This window comes from Protomyctophum parallelum, assembly GCF_964188405.1.
Source record: "Protomyctophum parallelum genome assembly, chromosome: 1".
In the NCBI taxonomy this organism is placed as follows: Eukaryota; Metazoa; Chordata; class Actinopteri; order Myctophiformes; family Myctophidae; genus Protomyctophum; species Protomyctophum parallelum.
The window spans coordinates 73,912,510-73,931,831 of record NC_139697.1 but is presented as its reverse complement, the minus strand read 5'-3'; the positions used below and the strand labels follow the sequence as shown (position 1 = coordinate 73,931,831).

Below are 19,322 nucleotides of genomic sequence, written 5' to 3'. Positions count from 1 at the left end.
ATCCTCTCCAAGCTAAATTAACACATGCTTTTTTTTTTACTGTGCATTATCAACACAAACAATTTACCTGTTTTAAACTCTCAACCGCCGCCTTCTGTTACCCGTCAACGCCATTACCAGCATTGCTGCCTCTTTTATTGTGTGCATGCAATCCAAATGGCTGTTTGCTTGAAGAGAGATTGATCATTTGGAGCTGCTCACATTATGTGGTGCCTGGAGACCTGCATGCGTCAAGTGCTTTCGGGTGAATCATTGACAGGTGCTGCTAAGCAGGGGTCTGAGGTGAAACACAGCTGGCCGGCTGACGGACACACAGACGAGACCTCCAGAGAGCAGCGCTTCGGTCACTTCCAAACCTCCTACAGCCTGGTTAACATTCAATCCTAATTAATGACCTGTTTTTAGTTTTTAACTACATCAGTGTGGTTTTTGGGGGCTCGGCCGCCTCCGTCAGAGAGATGACAAAACACCACGATGCGTTATAATTATATAGGTCCCTTTGTGTCACTACAGCCTGAAGAAGGTGTAAACTGACATGCACGGATTTTAATCTAGTTAATATTCAAGTTGTAATTGAGGCCTTCTGTACTTTTTGGACCTATACCTACCCTGGAGTGCTTAGACCTGGATTTCTTTAATGCATATTTTTGATAACTTTTAACTTTTCTTGAATATTATTGAATGGGTTGATTGATGTTTGTTATTCCATTCTTCCATGAGCACTGGTCTATTTGAGGGACACAAGTAGCAGCTTCTCTCTAACAACACGATGGGTGTTTTTCTCTGCCTCTTCTGGGCGTTCGTCCTCTTCTCGTCCGGAGTGGCGGACGCCAAGCCCTCCGCGGGTCTGAAGACCTGGGGCCGCTTCAGGAAGCTGCCCTACCCGGGGGACAAGGCCTTCCTCTTCGACACCTTCCCCGACAGCTTCATGTGGGCCGTGGGCACGGCCGCCTACCAGGTGGAGGGCGCCTTTGAGAAGGACGGCAAGGGCCTGTCCATCTGGGACACGTTTACGCGCGGCGGCACCCGCCGGACCATTGGGGACGTGGGCAGTGACAGCTACCACAACATCAACGCCGACATCCGTGCCATCCAGCAGCTGGGGGTGAGCCACTATAGGTCAGTGGTGATTGGAAAGTAACTAAGTATATTTACTTGTGAGTACAAACTTGAGGTACTTACTTTATGCTTCTATTCCGCTACATCACAGAGGCAAATATTGTAAATTTTTACTCCACTATAGCCTAATTATTTGAAAATTTTAATTACTGCTGTGATTTAGATTATTATTACCAAACGTAGATTAACCACTTAAGCCATATAGCCTACTATTGTATACTTTGGCTCTTAGAAATAAGCCAATCTATAGCAGACCTGGGCATTACACTGCCCGGGGGCCAAATGCGGCCCTTTGGCAGACACTGACCGGCCTGTGAAAGGAATTGTTGAAATTAGAAAATAAAATTACTTTCTAATTTGACCTTATGTGTGCTTTTGAAGCCTGTTAATTCACTTACACAATCCGTTTAATTTCCTGCTGTGAATTGCGTGTGATTGACAACTTGTTTACCATTGTTTTGGAAAGTTTGATTCAATAATAAAATTGCTACTTTTACTTAGACCTAATTAAAAAAAATTCTCACATCAATACAGCATGGAATTGTGGACAAAATATTTTATGACGACAACAAAATATACTAGTCTTGGGTCTGAGAGGCTAAATCTAATCAAATGGTAGTTTAAATAACGGATCTCAAAATGAAAAGGGTTGAAAACCCATGGTCTACAACATAAGTCACAGATAGCCGATCTACAAGCTTGTAGATCTGCTATTTTTTGGCTAAATGTTCCCCCCGAAATATGGATGCCTGGGTTGAGCGGGTTCAAGCGGTTAAGGGCATTGTTACCAAAACAAATCTCACTCCTCCCTCCTTCTTCTTCTTCCGTCGCTCTCTGTAGGTTTTCTCTGTCCTGGGCCAGGATCTTCCCCAACGGGACGCGCGGCAGCTACAACCAGGTAGGCAGTGGTGGTACTGCCTACAGAACCTTTAACCTTACTGGAATATTTACTGGGGTATACTAATACATCTCAGAGGCAAATATTATACTTTAACTTTTTTGTAATTCCACTACATTTATTTGAAACCTTTAGTTACTTTGACATTTTTTATTATTATTATTACAAAACATACATTAACCTCTTCAGCCCTACATTTTGGCCATTTGAAAATAGCCAATCAAGCTCACAATGCGTCATGATGCGATGCACTGTAAACTTGTAGATCTGCTATTTTCAAAAGATTTGTATACATTTTAAAACTTTCTGCATATCAGTACTTTTACTTTTGTACTTTGAGTATATTTGACCCATACTCTTGTAAATGTTGAATTCCGGACTTATACTATTGCAGTATTGATAACTCAAATACAATCCTTTTTTTCCCCACCACTGAAGGTGGGCACCAACTACTACCGCACGCTGATCCGGAGGCTGAGGGAGATCCGCGTGCAGCCCGTGGTCACGCTGTACCACTGGGACCTGCCCGACAGCGTGCAGCAGGCGCTGGGCGGCTGGAGCAACCCGCAGGTGGTGGAGCTGTTCAGGGACTACGCCGACTTCTGCTTCCGCACGTTCGGAGACGACGTGAAGCTCTGGATCACCATAGACAACCCGTTCGTGGTGGCCTGGCACGGCTACGGCACCGGGGTGGTGGCGCCCGGGATCAAGAGCGACCCGGACCTGCCGTTTCGGGTCGCTCACAACCTCCTCAAAGTGAGCGGCGTTTTTATTAGTAAAGCATTGTATTCGTTTTTTGCTTAACCACTTAAAGGGGAATACCACTCATTTTCAAAAGTATGAAAAAAATCATTAACATTGTGAATAACATCTTGATGACGTCATCAAGATGTGATTCACAATGTTAATGATTTTTTTCATACCTCCAGTTCTAGGAAACACAGAATGGGGGGACCTTTTTATTATTTCCACACAACAGCTCTAAGGTATGACATAGTAAAATGTCGAAAATGAGTGGTATTCCCCTTTAAACCCCAGCCTTCTTATTCTGGGAAAACTTTCGCAGAAAATCGCAGATGGACGTCAACGTGTCGGCAATGTCGGCAATTTTCATTGAAAGTATTTAATTTAGAGTGAAAACGGAACCCGGAGTGATTCCTCTAGACCCCGTATGGGGTTTTTGTGGTTAAAAGAAACAACACCCAGATTCTTGCAGGGGTCTCTATAGCTCTTTAGTAAACAGGAAATAAATGTTCAGTGTACAGTATAATATGGTGAACCAAGCCCAGAACACTTGTCTTTCCACTGTCCTCATCAAGGCTCACGCCGCAGTGTGGCACCTGTACGACCGCCACTACCGGCCGCGGCAGCAGGGGAAGCTGTCCATGGCGCTGGCCTCTCACTGGATCAAACCGGCCCAGACGCGCCTGGAGAGCCTGCAGGAGTGCCAGTGCTCCCTGGACCACGTGCTGGGCTGGTTCGCCCGGCCCCTCTTCACCGACGGCGACTACCCACCCTGCATGAAGCAGAGGCTGGGCACGCGGCTGCCCTCCTTCACCCAGGAGGAGAAGGACTGGATCAAGGTATGATTATATAGGCCCGGGCTGCCCATTAGTTCCACTTCTCCATATAGTGATGTTAGGTCGGCACCATCATTGATAGTCTAAACCCGGATTCATACTGCATCGCACGCCGATACAAGATCAAAAACACGTTGGGGATGTGACGTGTTGTGAGCTTGTTGGTTTGCTATTCTCTAAGCATAAATTTGGCTTAAATAAATAAATAATAATACATTTACTTTACTTAATTGGCAATCAGATACAGTAGGCCTAGAGTAAAGTTGAGTCACCTTTTAAATCAAAACATTTTCAGGTGGTTGTCCATCAGATTGAAAATGGCCTAGCCTATACTCCTCTCATGAGGACTGATAATGATGCATCTTTTTAAAATATTTCTGGAAGGTTAATATTAACGGGACCATACATATATTATATTTGAAAACAAAGTTCATCTAAGTAAGGAAATCAATTAAAAAAATATACATACATTTGGAAGTTTCCTTGGCACGAAATGGTTTGAGAGCCCCTGTTGTAAAGCACATTGTAACCCTGTTAAGGGGACGGCAGACTTCTTCGCCCTGTCTCACGGAGCCTCGCTCAGCTTCCACCTGATCAACGACAGCCTGAAGTTCGGCCAGGTGGAGGAGCTGGACCTCCGCATGCTGCTGTACTGGGTGGACGCCGAATACGACAAGCCTCCCATCTTCGTGGTGCAGAGTGGATGGTAAAACTCTTTTTAATGAAATGAAAGGAGTTCTCTCTCCCGATTGGATGAAATTGGTATCCTGACCTGTGTGTTCTGTTTATTAACCCATTTAGGCCTGACGTCGAAATAAAAAAAACGTTCGCTCTGAAAGAATATATACCTATTCAAAGATTTGTGCCTACATTGGCAGACATACAGACCTACAAGATCTACAAGCTCATAGCGCGCCACCGAGTGGCGCGCTATGAGTTTGTAGATCTGCTAAATTATAACATAATGTTTAAAACACCAAAAGGGGTTCCCGCCCCAAAATGGAAGAAAAGGCACATTTATGAAAGAAATGTAACACCTTTGAACGTTTTCACCTAAAATGACATTCCTACAATAGTGACACCAGGATCAATGTCTTCTTGATTGTGGTCTTCCAATCCCCCCCCCCCCCCCCCCCCCCCCCTCCTGCAGGTACGTTCTGGGCAACACCAAAACAGAAGACCCCCGACACATGTACTACCTCAAGAGCTTCATCGCAGGGGCACTGAAATGTGAGCGACCTTTGACCTTCCTCCTTTACTGATTTGATTCATCAGATGCCACAACGAGAGGGGAAGCACTGATGCATGACCAATATATCTGGCCGATATCTGTCCTAGATAGACGCCAATATTACTTTTTGGTTTTGTTATATTTATCCCAGAGTTACCTTGCCGCGCACTATGGGAAGAAGGAAATTGCGGGAGTTGACTCCACATGTAGTAACGGATGGGTTATTAGTTATTATTATGTGTCCTTATTAGTGTAGTGTAGTCAACACTTTATGGCTCATACACACGCTCCGATTATGCTGTCGGGGAGCATTTTTGGCGCTGTCCGACAAAACGGCTGATCTGACATTAAGCGGTGCCCAAAAGGTATATCAGGATCTACCAGTATAGATCACAAAGGCTTTGCAGGTAGACCACATGACATGGCCCTAAAAATATATATAATTTTAATATAAAAAACGATTTTTGCATCTGCCGCTTGAGATGACCTGAGATGACTTGATTGATTGACATCAAAAAGGGCCTGTCAGCTCAAACACACAATGCAATAGTTGTTGTTGCGTACAATAATCAGTAGCAAAGTCAAATACCAAAAATAAAAACCAATGGGATGATAGTTTTATTTTGGTGGTCGTTTTGAAAGTAGCTCTGAAGTAAAAAAAAGTACCTATATTTATATATATATATATAGTTACCTATATTAGCCCAATATTGGCGTTACGCATTCCAGTTGAATAATGTTGTGTGCGCACGTGCGCGTGCGGAGAAAGACAGTTATTTAATGAAACTCAAGATTATAACGTCCTGTCTCGCTGCCTCCGTGTATAGGCTGCATGGCTGTGTGTGTGTGTGTGTGTGTGTGTGTGTGTGTGTGTGTGTGTGTGTGTGTGTGTGTGTGTGTGTGTGTGTGTGTGTGTGTGTGTGTGTGTGTGTGTGTGTGTGTGTGTGTGTGTGTGTGTGTGTGTGTGTGTGTGTGTGTGTGTGCGCGAGTGCGTGTGCGCGTGCGTGTGCGTGCGCAATGAAAAGTACTCGGCAGGCGAAATGGCGAATTCGAACGGTGTAATTGTAATAGTTTGGCACAAACCAAGTACTGTGGAAGAAGAATGTTGATGTAACTAAGAGATTCGCTGAGTAAGCGATATTTTATATACAGATATTTAGAAGGAATAAGCAAAATCGTGAGGCGAAGATTCCTCTCCTTCCTTGTTTTATTCTCCTGCGGACAGGACTGTCAGGGAGACTCGGAGATCAGAGCAGCACAGGGGAGTGGCTTAAAAGACGGGGTAGTAGTTGCCAGGTTGGCGAATTGTAAGCGAGTCGTAGTGTGCCCAAAAGACGGGGTAGTAGTTGCCATGTTGGCGAATTGTAAGCGAGTCGTAGTGTGTGTTGAATGGAATTTGTGGGCTTGTGAATGAATTTTCTCACATGTAATTTGTGCTCACTTCCGACCTGGCGAATTTAGCGTGGTGAAAGGGCAACAGTGTTCCGGGGGTGTGGGTGCTTGGGGCGATAATGTTTGTAGTAAACAAATGCATTGGCGCCGTGAGTGTGGACGGGAGGCATCTTTGGTGGCACTGCAATGACCAGTGTTTGGCGGGTGGTGTCGAGTGTTGGCGTTGGGCGCGATAGGAGGAGATAGGTCCCGAACACTGCGAAGGTAAGTGTGTGACGTCACTGCCGTGTGAGTGTGTGTGGGTGTAGTGTGTAAGATGGTGTTGTGGGTGTTGCAATAGCGACGTAGCTGTTGTGGCTTTGGGTTTCTTGCCATGTGTTGGGTACAAGTTCTCACTTGTTAATATAGATATTTGTGAACTCCTTTTGTTTCAAAATGTTAATTTATGCAGATTGTTGATGAAGATGTTGATCATGTTGTTCATAAGAAATAACATTTCTGGGCCGTGGCTCAGCGGTCCAGGTACCTTGGCTGGTAATCCAGTCTGGCAGTGTGCCGCGGGTTCGACTCCCGATCCCGACGGCCTTTACTGCATGTCACCCCCCCCACCATCTCTCTCCCTATTTCCTGTCAGCCCACTTTCTATCTATCGCTCTACAAAAATAATAAAATAAGGCGAAAGCCACAAACGGATGAATACATCTGCAGCGGTCTCATACCCATGTCGTCTTTGTCCGTTTGTTTCCGTAGCGATCACCATCGACGGCGTGAACGTCGTCGGCTACACGGCGTGGTCGCTGGTGGACGGCTTCGAGTGGCACCGTGAGTACGGCATCCGACGAGGTCTTTACTACGTCGACTTCAAGACCCCCGACATGAAGAGAGAGCCCAAGACCTCCGCCACCTTTTACAAGTCTGTATTTATGGATTTTCAAATGGATAAATGAAGGCTGAGGATTTTACTGTGTACAGTATACCGTTTGGTTTGATTTTACTGTGTACAGTATACCGTTTGGTTTACTGTGTACAGTATACCGTTTGGTTTCCCAAACAATATTTATTTTCCACTCAAGGACACCCAGTATTTTTACTATGTTCCTATGGTCCTTTAACATTATGTAAACATGTTGGGACTGATCTGTTTCTATGAACATTTAACTGATAACATATTGGGACTGATCTAGGATGTGTTCCTACAACAGGAAGGTCATCCAGAGGAACGGATTCCCTGAGCTGCCAGAGAACAGTCTGGCTCAAGGTGTCTTTCCCTGTGACTTCGCTTGGGGAGTGTCAGCCAACTCTATACAGGTGTGTGCGTGTGCGCACGTGCGTGCGTCTGTTGAGTTCATGTATACATTTGTGTGTATACAGTATACAGTCCCCCCCGTGCATAACGTGTGCACATTTATGTGCCTGTATAAGCTTTATCATGTGCATAACTGTATGTGTGAGTGATGTACATGCAGCAGCAGTACTTTTTCTTTTTTTTTACTTAAAGATGTACTTTATTCTTAATTGATACTTTGTCGCCTGCCAAGAAATCTACAAGCTAACGACACGTCCCACAGTGATGCGTTGTTAGGTTGGACATCAGTTCTTTAGTAGTGGGTCTCAAAGTGGGGTCCGGTGACCCCCAGGGGTCCTCAAGAGGGTTATAAGGAGGGATCGTCAGATAAATCATTGCTATAGTTGGAAAGCAAATGGAGCCTCATTGGTCTGTAACTGTTGAGTGTGTACAAATATGGTTCCATTTGGTTATGGGCGTCCATGGCTTGATACATATACCACATTGGGGATCCTTGAAATAAAACAAAAGTTTTAGAACCACTTCTTCATGGCAAGTGACGCCGTCGTGTGATGTATAGGACTAAACACATATTGAAGTTTGTACTGGGTAAAGAGGCGTAGTCATCAGACAGGCCACCGGTACAGTGAGTGAGACAGTGACATGTCATCTTATGGAAAACATTAACAAAGTATATTAACTTTGTCTATTCAGACTGTTAAAGGGGGGGGGGGGTCATCAAGACCCCATGCAACTTCTTGGAAAGTGCATCAGTGTTACAACGCTGCTGTTTGTACATACTGTACTGTAGCTGTTGGGCAGAAACCTCTCATCTATATAGTATAATCTTTTGTGTGTTTTTCCCCCCCGTAAATTAACATACACTTGATCATAGTACTACAGTGACACACAAAAGTAGCAGATCTGCAAGCTCGACAGTTTGAGCTTGTGGATGTGTGGTACCGTTGATGCTTTTTTATTTGAATCCTGAAAAGTAACAGTTTTGGACATCATTTATGAGGTTTCCAGCCGACAGAGACGATATGAAGAATAACTTGGATAATTAAAAATCCTTAAACCCATTATATACTCCTTTTCCTCACCTCAATCCAAAACCAAATCTCTTCTTCGAAAATAGCCGATCCATAATGAATTCATAAATCATAATGTACCTTTTCTCCTCCCTAGAAATGTAGTGGGAGTCAAAACTATTTGGCAAGCCCCCAGAAATGCAACCCAACAATATTTACAAGGGACCTTTTCAGAAATACAACCCAAAGTCGCTGATAATAAGGTGGACGTGGCAACACTGCTGGAAGCTCTGGCGGTGAAAGTCCAGTTTGGAGAGGATCGCTGCTGTACTGTAAATCCTCTCTGAATCATGAACCATGTGATGCCACACAGCTGAACAGATGCTTTCTATTGATTTACCCTAATGGCCGCTAAGGATCCCTTAGCCCCCTCCCCCTACATCTATTTAAATTATGTTTCAGATCATCAGTGTTGTGCAAATTACACCAGGGGGTGCCCAAACTTTTTCATGTGAAGGACCCCCAAAATTATACTCATTAGGCTGCAGCCCCCCCATTTGAAAATATATGCCAAGGACATAAGGGAAGGTTTTTACGGCTCTAGCAGTAATTTTCAACCATTTTCATTTCAAGGGCCAACGGTTTGACCTGAATTAGGCTACGGTCCCCCAATTTATAGGCATTTCTATCTCTGGGACCCCCAATTTATATTGTAAAATCAAAGTAAATTTTACTCTGAGAGTGTACAAATGGAACCAAATGGACCCGTTATATGTATATTCAGATATATAACCGCTTAAACCCTCAATACTTACTAAACTTGACCTTTGGCTCCGTACTTGGTCTGCTCTATTTTTTCTGTCTCTACAGTGCTGCCTCTAAATTGCCAAAAATAGCTGATCTACAAGCTCACAAGGTGTCACAGTGCGACAACCTTCCACCCCCCTTCCCTAGGCTGTAGTAACTCTGAGGACACCCTGAAGGGAACCCATGCCCCATTGGCCTGTATGTGCATGTATGTACAGTAGGTAAACAGCACTTACATCAGTGAGTGAGAGTAGGCTTGGTTGGCCCAGCTTCTCTCTTGGTTCATTGCAACACCAGTGTGGTTGAGTATAAAGAGAGGAGAGGACACAGCACATGACTGGAAGGTCACTGAGTTGTTCCCCAGACAGCTACTATGCATAATTTGATATCATTGTTGTCGTCGCCGGGCAGAAACATGGTATCTCCATATTTCAACTTTCATGTGTTCTTCATAAATGAATGCCCTACTTCGTCATACTATGGCTTGTATGTTGTATATGAGCTTGTAGAGCAGCTATTTTGGCACTTTTTCAGTGTGTCTGTAGTGTCCAAAACGTTGCCTCTAAAATAAATGCATTCTCTTGTAGATCCAGTTTGCAGGCGTATTTTTGTATTTTATTATTGATGTGCACCTTTTCTAAGTGAAAGTCAACGTGGTTAGTGTGTTTTTGTCCATCGGAACACATTTGTTTGTTTGTCCATTTCCTGAAAAGTAACCGTTTTGGACCGTTTTGGTTTCCAGTCCACCCGACAATGAAATGGTCATTTGAAAGGAAGGACTTTGGGAAATGCCCAAGTGCTTCTAAATCCTATGAGCAGCTCATGGCTTTTTGTGTTGTCCTTTTAGCATTATCATGTAACTGCACCTCTGTACTTTTCCAAACTGTTAATAATGTATTCATTCAATCATTCAGTAGCATTGAAGACGATTTGAAATATTTGGGGCAGATGCCAGAGGGTTGAACATTTTTTGAAGTTTAAACTAATTATGTGCATCAATTGGCCTAATAAATCAAGTAATAAGAATGCACTGTTTATTAGAATTCTGCATCTGCACCCAGAATCACAATTACTTAAGAGGTGTAAGATAAATTGTGTATTACCGATATCGCTATCAGTTGATCAGACCATGCAAATAGCCGGTAATCGGATATCGGCCAAAAGATTCAACATGTTGCATCCCTACTAGCCTGGGTTCCAGCCTGATTCGCTGCGTTCCGCGGATCTGAAAATGTCATTAGCACAGTGACATTTTCAGGTCCGCGGAACGCAGCGAATCAAGCTGGAACCCAGGCTACATCCCTACACAGACGGTATACATTATGTGCTTCCAGGTGGAGACTGTGCCCACACAGTTTGCAGATCCTAACATCTACGTGTGGAACATCTCCAACAGAGGAGAACTGAAGAAGGTGGAGGGCCTGGTGGCACCGCCGCTACGCCGAGCCGCTCACTGTGCAAACTACGCCACCATCCGACAACAGGTCTGTTCTTCCTGTATGTCGTCTCCATGTTTATGCCTGGAGACATTGCCTAATCTTTATTGATTTGACCATAGTGAAACTGAAAGAGGTTAAGTGTGTCTGTGGGTTGACCTTGAAGATCGGGTAGTTTTGCTTGTTTTGAAATTATTTACATTTTATTTATTTTGTTTTTTTTAAATAGATATTTTCGATAGAGTAAGTGGAGACAGACTGGAAACGAGGAGAGAGAGAGACACACAGCAAAGTTTGTCAGGATTGGGACTCGAACCCGCGATGCGCTGGTTTTAGGTTTCAGGTTTTATTAGAAGCCTAGGTGCTATACAAATAAAATTGATTTGATTTGATAAGAGCGCCCCTCACTTCACACAAGTGTGATTGTTTTTAAATATATTTAACCAATGAAAACTATTAACAAGAGCCTGTTGATTAAATAATAACTACATTAGATCCATTTTCTTGAAAACCAACGGTTTTGGGACATCTAGGTTTCTGTCCGACAGCAAGGATATTGCAAATGAACATGAGATTGTGTGATTGTGTGGTTCTCAAACTGCTGTCTGGGATCCTCAGAGGTCCTTGACTGTAACTCAGAGAGTGTACACATGGTTCTATTTTGTACACTCTTCTGAGTTAGGATTTTATAGTATGGATTGTGGTTCCATAGAGAGAAAATGGCCCAATGCATATCAAACTGGGGTGTCCTTGAAGTTAAAACGTTTGGGAACCACTTTGTTCTATGTAGGTGAATGAGATCCAGCAGGTGGGGGTCAGTCACTTCCACTTCTCCCTGAACTGGTCGGCCCTGGTGCCCACAGGCGACGTGTCCCAGCCCAACGCCACGCTGCTGGGCTACTACCGCTGCTTCACCCGCCAGCTGCTGCGGGCCAACGTGACGCCCGTGGTCACGCTGTGGCACCACACGCGCCACCGCACCAGCCTGCCCGCCCCGCTGGACGGCAACAACAAGTGGCTCAACAGGTCAGAGACATACATGTAGCCCATATCAGCACATATCGCCACTACGATGCGCAGGTGCAACAGGTTAATCCGATTCATTGATTACTGCAATGTGTGGGTCGGGACATGTGGGTCGGGACCCCCAGGGGCGTCCCCACATGATTTTTGGGGGGCCCTCAGACGACAGTGAAGTGACAATTTAAGGTCTTTTAAGGCCGTTTTAATACCTCAAAAAATAAAAGAAAAAGACCATTACTGCATCAGTAATGGTGCAGTAATCGACAAACTGCTATAAAAAATGTTATGGTGGGGTCCCCAGTTCAAATATGATTATCACGGCCTGAAAAGGTAGAGAACCACTATACTGCACAAATTACAAACGGAAGTACTGGAATTTGGCAGAAGTATACTGCCCAAGGAACTGACGTTTGATGCTTAGTCTAATTTACATTCTCCATGCATTAAACAAGTGTTGTGATTCGTTGAAAAATAAGTAGTATAATGACGGAAGTCCCGCCTTATAGACATTCTCTGCTTTTCTCCTCGGAGATGCGAAAAGGCTGGGAACAAGTCTGCTATAACATTATAGTACTGTCTCTTCATGTAGCCGTTGAGCGTTCTAATCTAATCCGCTGTGTTGGTTCCACATGCAGGGAGACTCCAGAGGCCTTCGCAGCCTACGCCAGGCTGTGCTACAGGGAGCTGGGCGCTCACGTCAAGCTGTGGATCACCCTGAACGAGCCCAACGACGAGGTGGTCAGCTACCAGGAGGGTCACCAGATGCTGAGGGCCCACGCCCTGGCCTGGCGCGCCTATGACCAGGAGTTCAGACGCACGCAGGGAGGCCAGGTCAGTCCAGACCAGATGCCACGACCGCCGTTGGATTCCTCTGAAATACCTGATTTATATGGCTGTAACGATACATTTTAACAGCCATACGATACGCATCACGATACATGGCTGACGATATTGGTTCATTATGGCGCTACAATACGATTCACTGATTTAATATCGACACAGTAACTATTTAGCAAAGAAGTTGAATCTGTGTGAATTGTGTGGATAGTGCAGGTTTTCTTTGTTTATTGGTTTTTTTCACAGAAGCATTATTGAAATATTGAGTTTGAAAAATAATAATTAACATTAACAGCTTCTCTTAAATAAACCCCACAAGTATGACATAAAAGAGTAAACACATTGAATTTTCACCCCAAAGAAAAAGGACAACAGAAAACAAGACAAACAAACCTTAAATACAAGATCAGTAAAAGTTGAAAAATAAAAGGCAGACAAAAACAGACAAAACAACAGTACACAACATCCTATATATAAAATAAAAAAACATAGGTACATGATACATCCATAATCCAATACAATACAATCCAATCACAGTATAAGCTACTTTTAAAACAAAAGTCCAGCAGACCTCACTTATCCCCAAGCAGAGACGGATTCAAATTCTGAATGAATTGAAAGAATGGACCCCATATCCTCCCAAACCTATCGGAAGAACCATTCAAGGAGTGTCTAATCTTCTCCAGTTTTACACAGTACAAGGTGTCCCTAACCCAATGAGTGTGAGAAGGGGAAGTGGGCGATTTCCAGTTGGTCAGAATTAGTCTCCTTGCTAACAAAATGACAAAGGCCAAAACATCCCTCTCTGGTTTAGAGAGCGACGGTATTGAGGGAAAAACACCAAACAGGGCCCCCAAAGGTGTGGGCTCCACTCTTTGCCCGACTATATTTGATAAGGAATTGAAGTAGTTGAATTGAATTGAATAGTGCAGGTTTTTTAAGGGAAACATTACTATTGATATAAATAAGTAAACAGTGATTCTCTGGCAAGTACATTGTATTTGAACACAGAGAATACACACATTTATCGATAGACCAAGTGTAGTAATATTGAATGAAAAAGTAATTAAACCCCTCTTTTTATTTTTTCTTCTTAAAACTGCTAAATGTTACGCACAAGTACTTAGTTGATACAATCAATTATTTGCATTGCAAAGCGATAAGATACAAAGTGAAACGATACTTGCTATTTACCTATACAGTAGTCAATTCTCTCTCTCTCTTATTGAAATTGATGCATCGATGAAAATTACTGTATCGTTACACCCCTACAAATGCTGTATGCTGTCACACACCGAAAAGAACAGATCTACAAGCTCTCTCTCTCTCTCTCTCTTTGCCTAGCAGTGTGAGTGAGCGCAGACACTGGACAGGCAGTGTTGTCTAATACATTCTATAGCCCAAATTAACACCAGCCTCTGTTGGACCAGTATTTTCACAATAATGGCTGCAAAAAAAGCCATTTCATGACATCTACAATTATTTATGTGATAATTACACATTACGAGTATGTGAGGGCTTATAAGGGCAATTATATAGTGTTAAGCATATTTATATTTATTTATACTTGACCTTACAAGTCCTTATGTCATATTTATATTTATTAAGTAGTAGTAATTTTGGTAATTAAAAGAGAAATAACACACTAATACAATGCCCGCATTTGTAATCTTTGATAACATAGACCAACAAGGTGTAAGCTTATTAAACATTTGAATAACTATCATAGGCAAGAAAATGTGTTGTGATTATTGTTATAAAGCATTACGAGTACTTATGAGTGGTTATAACTATAATTTATTATACAGTAAATCCGCAGATTACGATGCATTATTACACGGCTTGATTGAATGCTTGATCCTGATTGGTCAATCGCTGAATTCAGTGGTCTTTTATTTCTTGATAATCACCGCTCCGCTCTATAACAGACCGATGGCTAATCAAAGCCTCGGAGCACCTGCTGCGCCCCGCTTGATTTACTGCTGTTTCCAATATGACAGCCATGTAAACACACAATGTCAAAATGTTTTTGAATACATTTGAGTGAGAAATAGACGAAGCAGTACCCAAAATTGGATTCTATTTGATTAACTCACTTCATTGTTTTCCGACTGTGCAGCAGCTGGGCAGACACATACTTTCATTACCGCAAGCAAGGAAATTACTTTTTTAATGTATTCATTTATGTATAAAGTTTCCTTGTAATAAACAGGATAATGTCTGGCTACTGGTCATTGTAGGGAGATAATTGCTTCGTGTCGGTGGTTAATCACCCTGTTGGTGAATTATCTCCCGACAATGACCACCTAACCAGACATTATCCCTTAATTACCTATGGGCTTCTGAGAGAGTGTAGCGATTTCTCTTTTCACTTTACTCAACATGACCTTCTCCAGGTGTCCATGGCTCTGCACATGGACTGGGTGGAACCGGCCTTTTCGTACAGCCGTGAGGACGTGCAGCCGGCCCAGAGGTTCCTGGACTTCCGGGTGGGCTGGTTCGCAGAGCCCATCTTTGGCAGCGGGGACTATCCTGTGGGCATGAGGAGCTGGCTGCGTCAGCTCAACTCACTCGAGTACGAAGTTCACTTCTTCTCTGACCGATATACCAATTTTTTTTTTTTTTGATCCATTTGTTTATTTTTAGTTAACTTTAATAACCAGAGTGTATACTGTACATGGTGGATTTGGTGTGTGTGTGTTTGTGTGTGTGTGTGTATCCACAGCCTGCCAGTGTTCAACGAGGAGGACAGACAGCTGGTCAAAGGGACATACGACTTCTTTGCCATCAGTCACTTCAGCACAGTACTGGTGACGCACGCCAAGGAGGACTCGTAAGTACACAGTACTGGTGACGCACGCCAAGGAGGACTCGTAAGTACACAGTACTGAGAGACTGGGAATGACACGCAGCAAACTGAGCAAAGGTCATCGGGACCAGGACTCGAACCCACGACACGCTGTCAGGCATGCGCCTGGACCGCTAGGCCAGCGGGCGCCCCCAACCTTTGAGGCTTTTTAACTAATTACTTTTACCTGTACAGGGAGGGAATGAAAGAAAGAAAGAAAGAAGGTCCATTTTGTATGTAAATGAAGCCATGATTTTGAATATTCATAATTTATAAAATATATTTTATACAATCGTGGTCACTCTAAATAGTACGCCTCCAATTATTTCCGGTAATTTCTTACTTTGTATATTATTTAAACACCAGTTACTGTATTTCTGTTTCAGGTACTTGTATAAAGCCAGACTGGAGGTCCAGATCATGATGGACACGACGTGGATCATGTCCCCCAGACCTGTGGTCCCCTGGGGCCTCAGGAAGGCCCTCAACTGGGTGAGAAGCCACTCAACACATCCACAGTATACACACTGTCCCCCTGTGGTCCCCTGGGGCCTCAGGAAGGCCCTGAACTGGGTGAGAAGCCACTCAACACATCCACAGTATACACACTGTCCCCCTGTGGTCCCCTGGGGCCTCAGGAAGGCCCTGAACTGGGTGAGAAGCCACTCAACACATCCACAGTATACACACTGTCCCCCTGTGGTCCCCTGGGGCCTCAGGAAGGCCCTCAACTGGGTGAGAAGCCACTCAACACATCCACAGTATACACACTGTCCCCCTGTGGTCCCCTGGGGCCTCAGGAAGGCCCTGAACTGGGTGAGAAAGACCGGTTTTAGACCTTAATGTGGTCCTGTGTGTGTTAAGGTGAAGGAGCGCTACAACAACGTGCCTGTCTATGTGATGGCCAACGGTGCTGAAGAGGACCCGGCCCGCTTCAAAGACAGCCTGAGAGTTTACTACCTGTACAACTATATCAACGAGGCTCTCAAAGGTGAAGCACGCACAAAATCATGATTTGGTAACTTTTTCTGTTTTTCATTTGTCTATAGTGTGGCCACGCACGCACGCACGCACACAGACACACACATGCACGCACACACGCGGACTGACTACGATTAAATTAAAATTTTATTCAAAAGACTATGACTAAAATAGAAACTAAATTCTGTCAAAATTAACATATTTACAGGCAGGAGGGGGGAAACATTCCTGTTGTCCTCTTGACCAGGGTTCTTTAGAACAGTTAATTATTAGCCAGGGATTCAGCTCACTGACCCCAAAGAAGCTGGTCAGCTGAGAGCACACACACGCACGGTACGCACCCACGCACGTCGCATGCATGCACACACACACACACACACACACACACACGGTTATACTCGCTGTACACAAGCCTGCCCTTGTCGTGTTTCTTATTCAACAACCAGCCTTGGCAACAATGACCTATGCTATAGTGTACTATTACTGTATATTATATATATAAAAAAATAAAAAAAATCTCCATTTCTAATATCCACATCATCTCTGCCCCCTACTGTATGTGTCCATCATGGGGTCATGGGGTCAATCTGAAGGGCAGGCACGTGCAGAGAATGTTAGAGAGGCAGGGGCCTGAAAATAGCGGATCTACAACGTGTCACAGGCTCAGCACGACGCATTAAGAGCTTGTAGATCTATTGTCGAGGCAAAACCCTGCACTCTTTAACTACTGGAGATGTTGCGTACAGCATGGATTTCTAAAGAAATTCTTTCGAATCAAAAATGCTGCGTTCAAGTTCAGGAGAGTTTGGAAAAAGGCAATTCTCCTGAAAGGGTACGGCATGGAGAGAGGGGCATTTGCATTTCTTTCACCGCAGTAAATGCTGCATTCATGGTCTGGAGAGGGCTTTTTTTTTTACAGGCGGGTTAAAGGGCAGGGGCTCAAGCCCCCTTTGATGTCTATGTGTGCACGTGCCTGCTGAAGGGGTACTTTGCCTACGCCCTCAGTGACATCATCTCTCTGTTCCCCTACAGCGTACATCATGGACGGGGTCAACCTCAAGGGGTACTTCGCCTACGCCCTCAGTGACCAGCGAGACCCCGGCTTCGGTCTGTACGGCCACGTCCAGGATGAGGTCATCGTCAAGGCCTCGCTGGCCAACTACAGGTCGGTAGTTATAGCGTTGTTGTCGCCGGGCAGAAACCGCTCATGTCCTCCTTTTACATTTGTGTTTTTTTTGTAAATTAATGCTCTACTTGACCATACAACATTCACAGAAACGTTAGCAAAAGTAGCAGTTCTGCATGTAGATATTATTATTATTATTTTTTTTTTTAAGATATTTTTTTGCGGCTTACGCCTTTTATTGATTTTTTAAGGGATAGAAAGTAGGCTGACAGGAAACGGGAGAGAGATGGGGGGATGACATGCGGTAAAGGCCGTGTCGGGTCCGGGAGTCGAACCCGCGGCACACCGCGACTGGATCACCAGTCCGGTGCCCAGACCGTTACGCTACGGCCTGGGCTAGATATTTTTTTTAACATGAGTTTTATTTGTCATATCTGCCCTCTGGTATTATTTTGGTATGACGACGATTAATCGGCGACTAAATATCTCAACCACCCAAAACGAAATCCAGGAACATCATCCAGCACAACGGCTTCCCCGTGGAGGGCACGGCGGCCCAGCAGTGTCCCAGCGCGCCCCAGCCCTGCCTGGGCTGTCACGTTCTGTCCAAGAGGCCCGTGGTGGCCTTCCTGACGCTGGTGGCCACTGCCTTCCTCATCACCCTGGGCTTCATCATTTACTACGCAGCCCAGAGGAACAAGAAAGACTGTTACTGACGACAACAACAAGGTGCACTGTGGCGTACTTATTAAAGGTTTCTACATGTTGATTTTTTACATTTTAAATGTCAAAAGAATTATATGTATATATATATATATATATAAATTGTGGACTCATCTGCTCCGTATCTAATCGTTGCTGTCGGGCAGAATCCTCTTATCTCCTTTTTCTAGGGCTGTCAAAATAACTGAGTTAACTGAGTTCCTTCAATTGTGAAATTAATTAGATTAAACATTTTAACGCAATTAATCCACGCTTGGATGACCCGCCCCATCCACTCTGCACTATCTAGCCCTATCGGGAATCTGGATGGGGAAAAGACACAAGTCGGTTATTGCCATAAAAGGCTGCACAATTTACATAGGCAGTGGCTCAAATCACATGTTAAATGTACGTATACTGTATATCTGCCTTCTGTCATTCGCCTTTCCATTCCCACAATATACAGAAAAACAAGGCATATTTTGGACATTTCGAATGATTCATCTTTATCGTTTGACAGCCCTAGTTTTTTTTCCAAATTTAATGCCCTACTTGATCATACTACAGTGTCACACGAGAGCTGAAGAGCATTAAAAAAAGCTACTTTTGCTATTTTTTGCATTTAACAGTTTAGGGACATATGAGGTTTCCCCCTGACAGCGACGACATCAAGTGTCAGTTGACGCACACAGTTGTGTCCGTTTCATATTGTTTTGTTGCAGTAGTTTAAGGTGCAGTAAGTGATAAAAAATGTTAAATAGCTCGTTGTACTGATAGAAATCACTGCCATCTAGTGTTTGTTCAGTAACAGGGGTTTGGTTTTCGCCATTATGTCCAGTCTCCAGCACCATAATCAGAAAGTATATTTTCAGGTTGGGAGATCAATTTGTTTCCAATCTGGAGAGAGAACTCATGATACAGGATACAGTATAAACAAGGGATATTGGAAGGACAGTAGTGTTGATTTTGACAGCAAATTTTGATTTTAGTTTAGTCATAGACTTTGATTTTAGTTTAGTCACTCTA

At 43.9% G+C, this 19,322-nt stretch overlaps 1 protein-coding gene across 1 annotated transcript; it reads left to right on the top strand.

Moving 5' to 3' along the window:
* Positions 1–769: 769 nt before the first annotated feature.
* On the top strand, positions 770–18,310 carry kl (klotho; the record flags this gene model as incomplete). The annotated part of the gene is made up of 17 exons (XM_083759572.1): positions 770–1,119; positions 1,960–2,017; positions 2,456–2,773; positions 3,337–3,600; positions 4,137–4,303; positions 4,748–4,827; positions 6,971–7,137; positions 7,427–7,528; positions 10,678–10,827; positions 11,570–11,805; positions 12,438–12,633; positions 15,036–15,214; positions 15,365–15,472; positions 15,874–15,979; positions 16,352–16,478; positions 17,501–17,633; positions 18,106–18,310. 17 exons carry the CDS (start codon positions 770–772, stop codon positions 18,308–18,310), a joined length of 2,946 nt encoding a protein of 981 aa, XP_083615698.1.
* Positions 18,311–19,322: the final 1,012 nt, after the last annotated feature.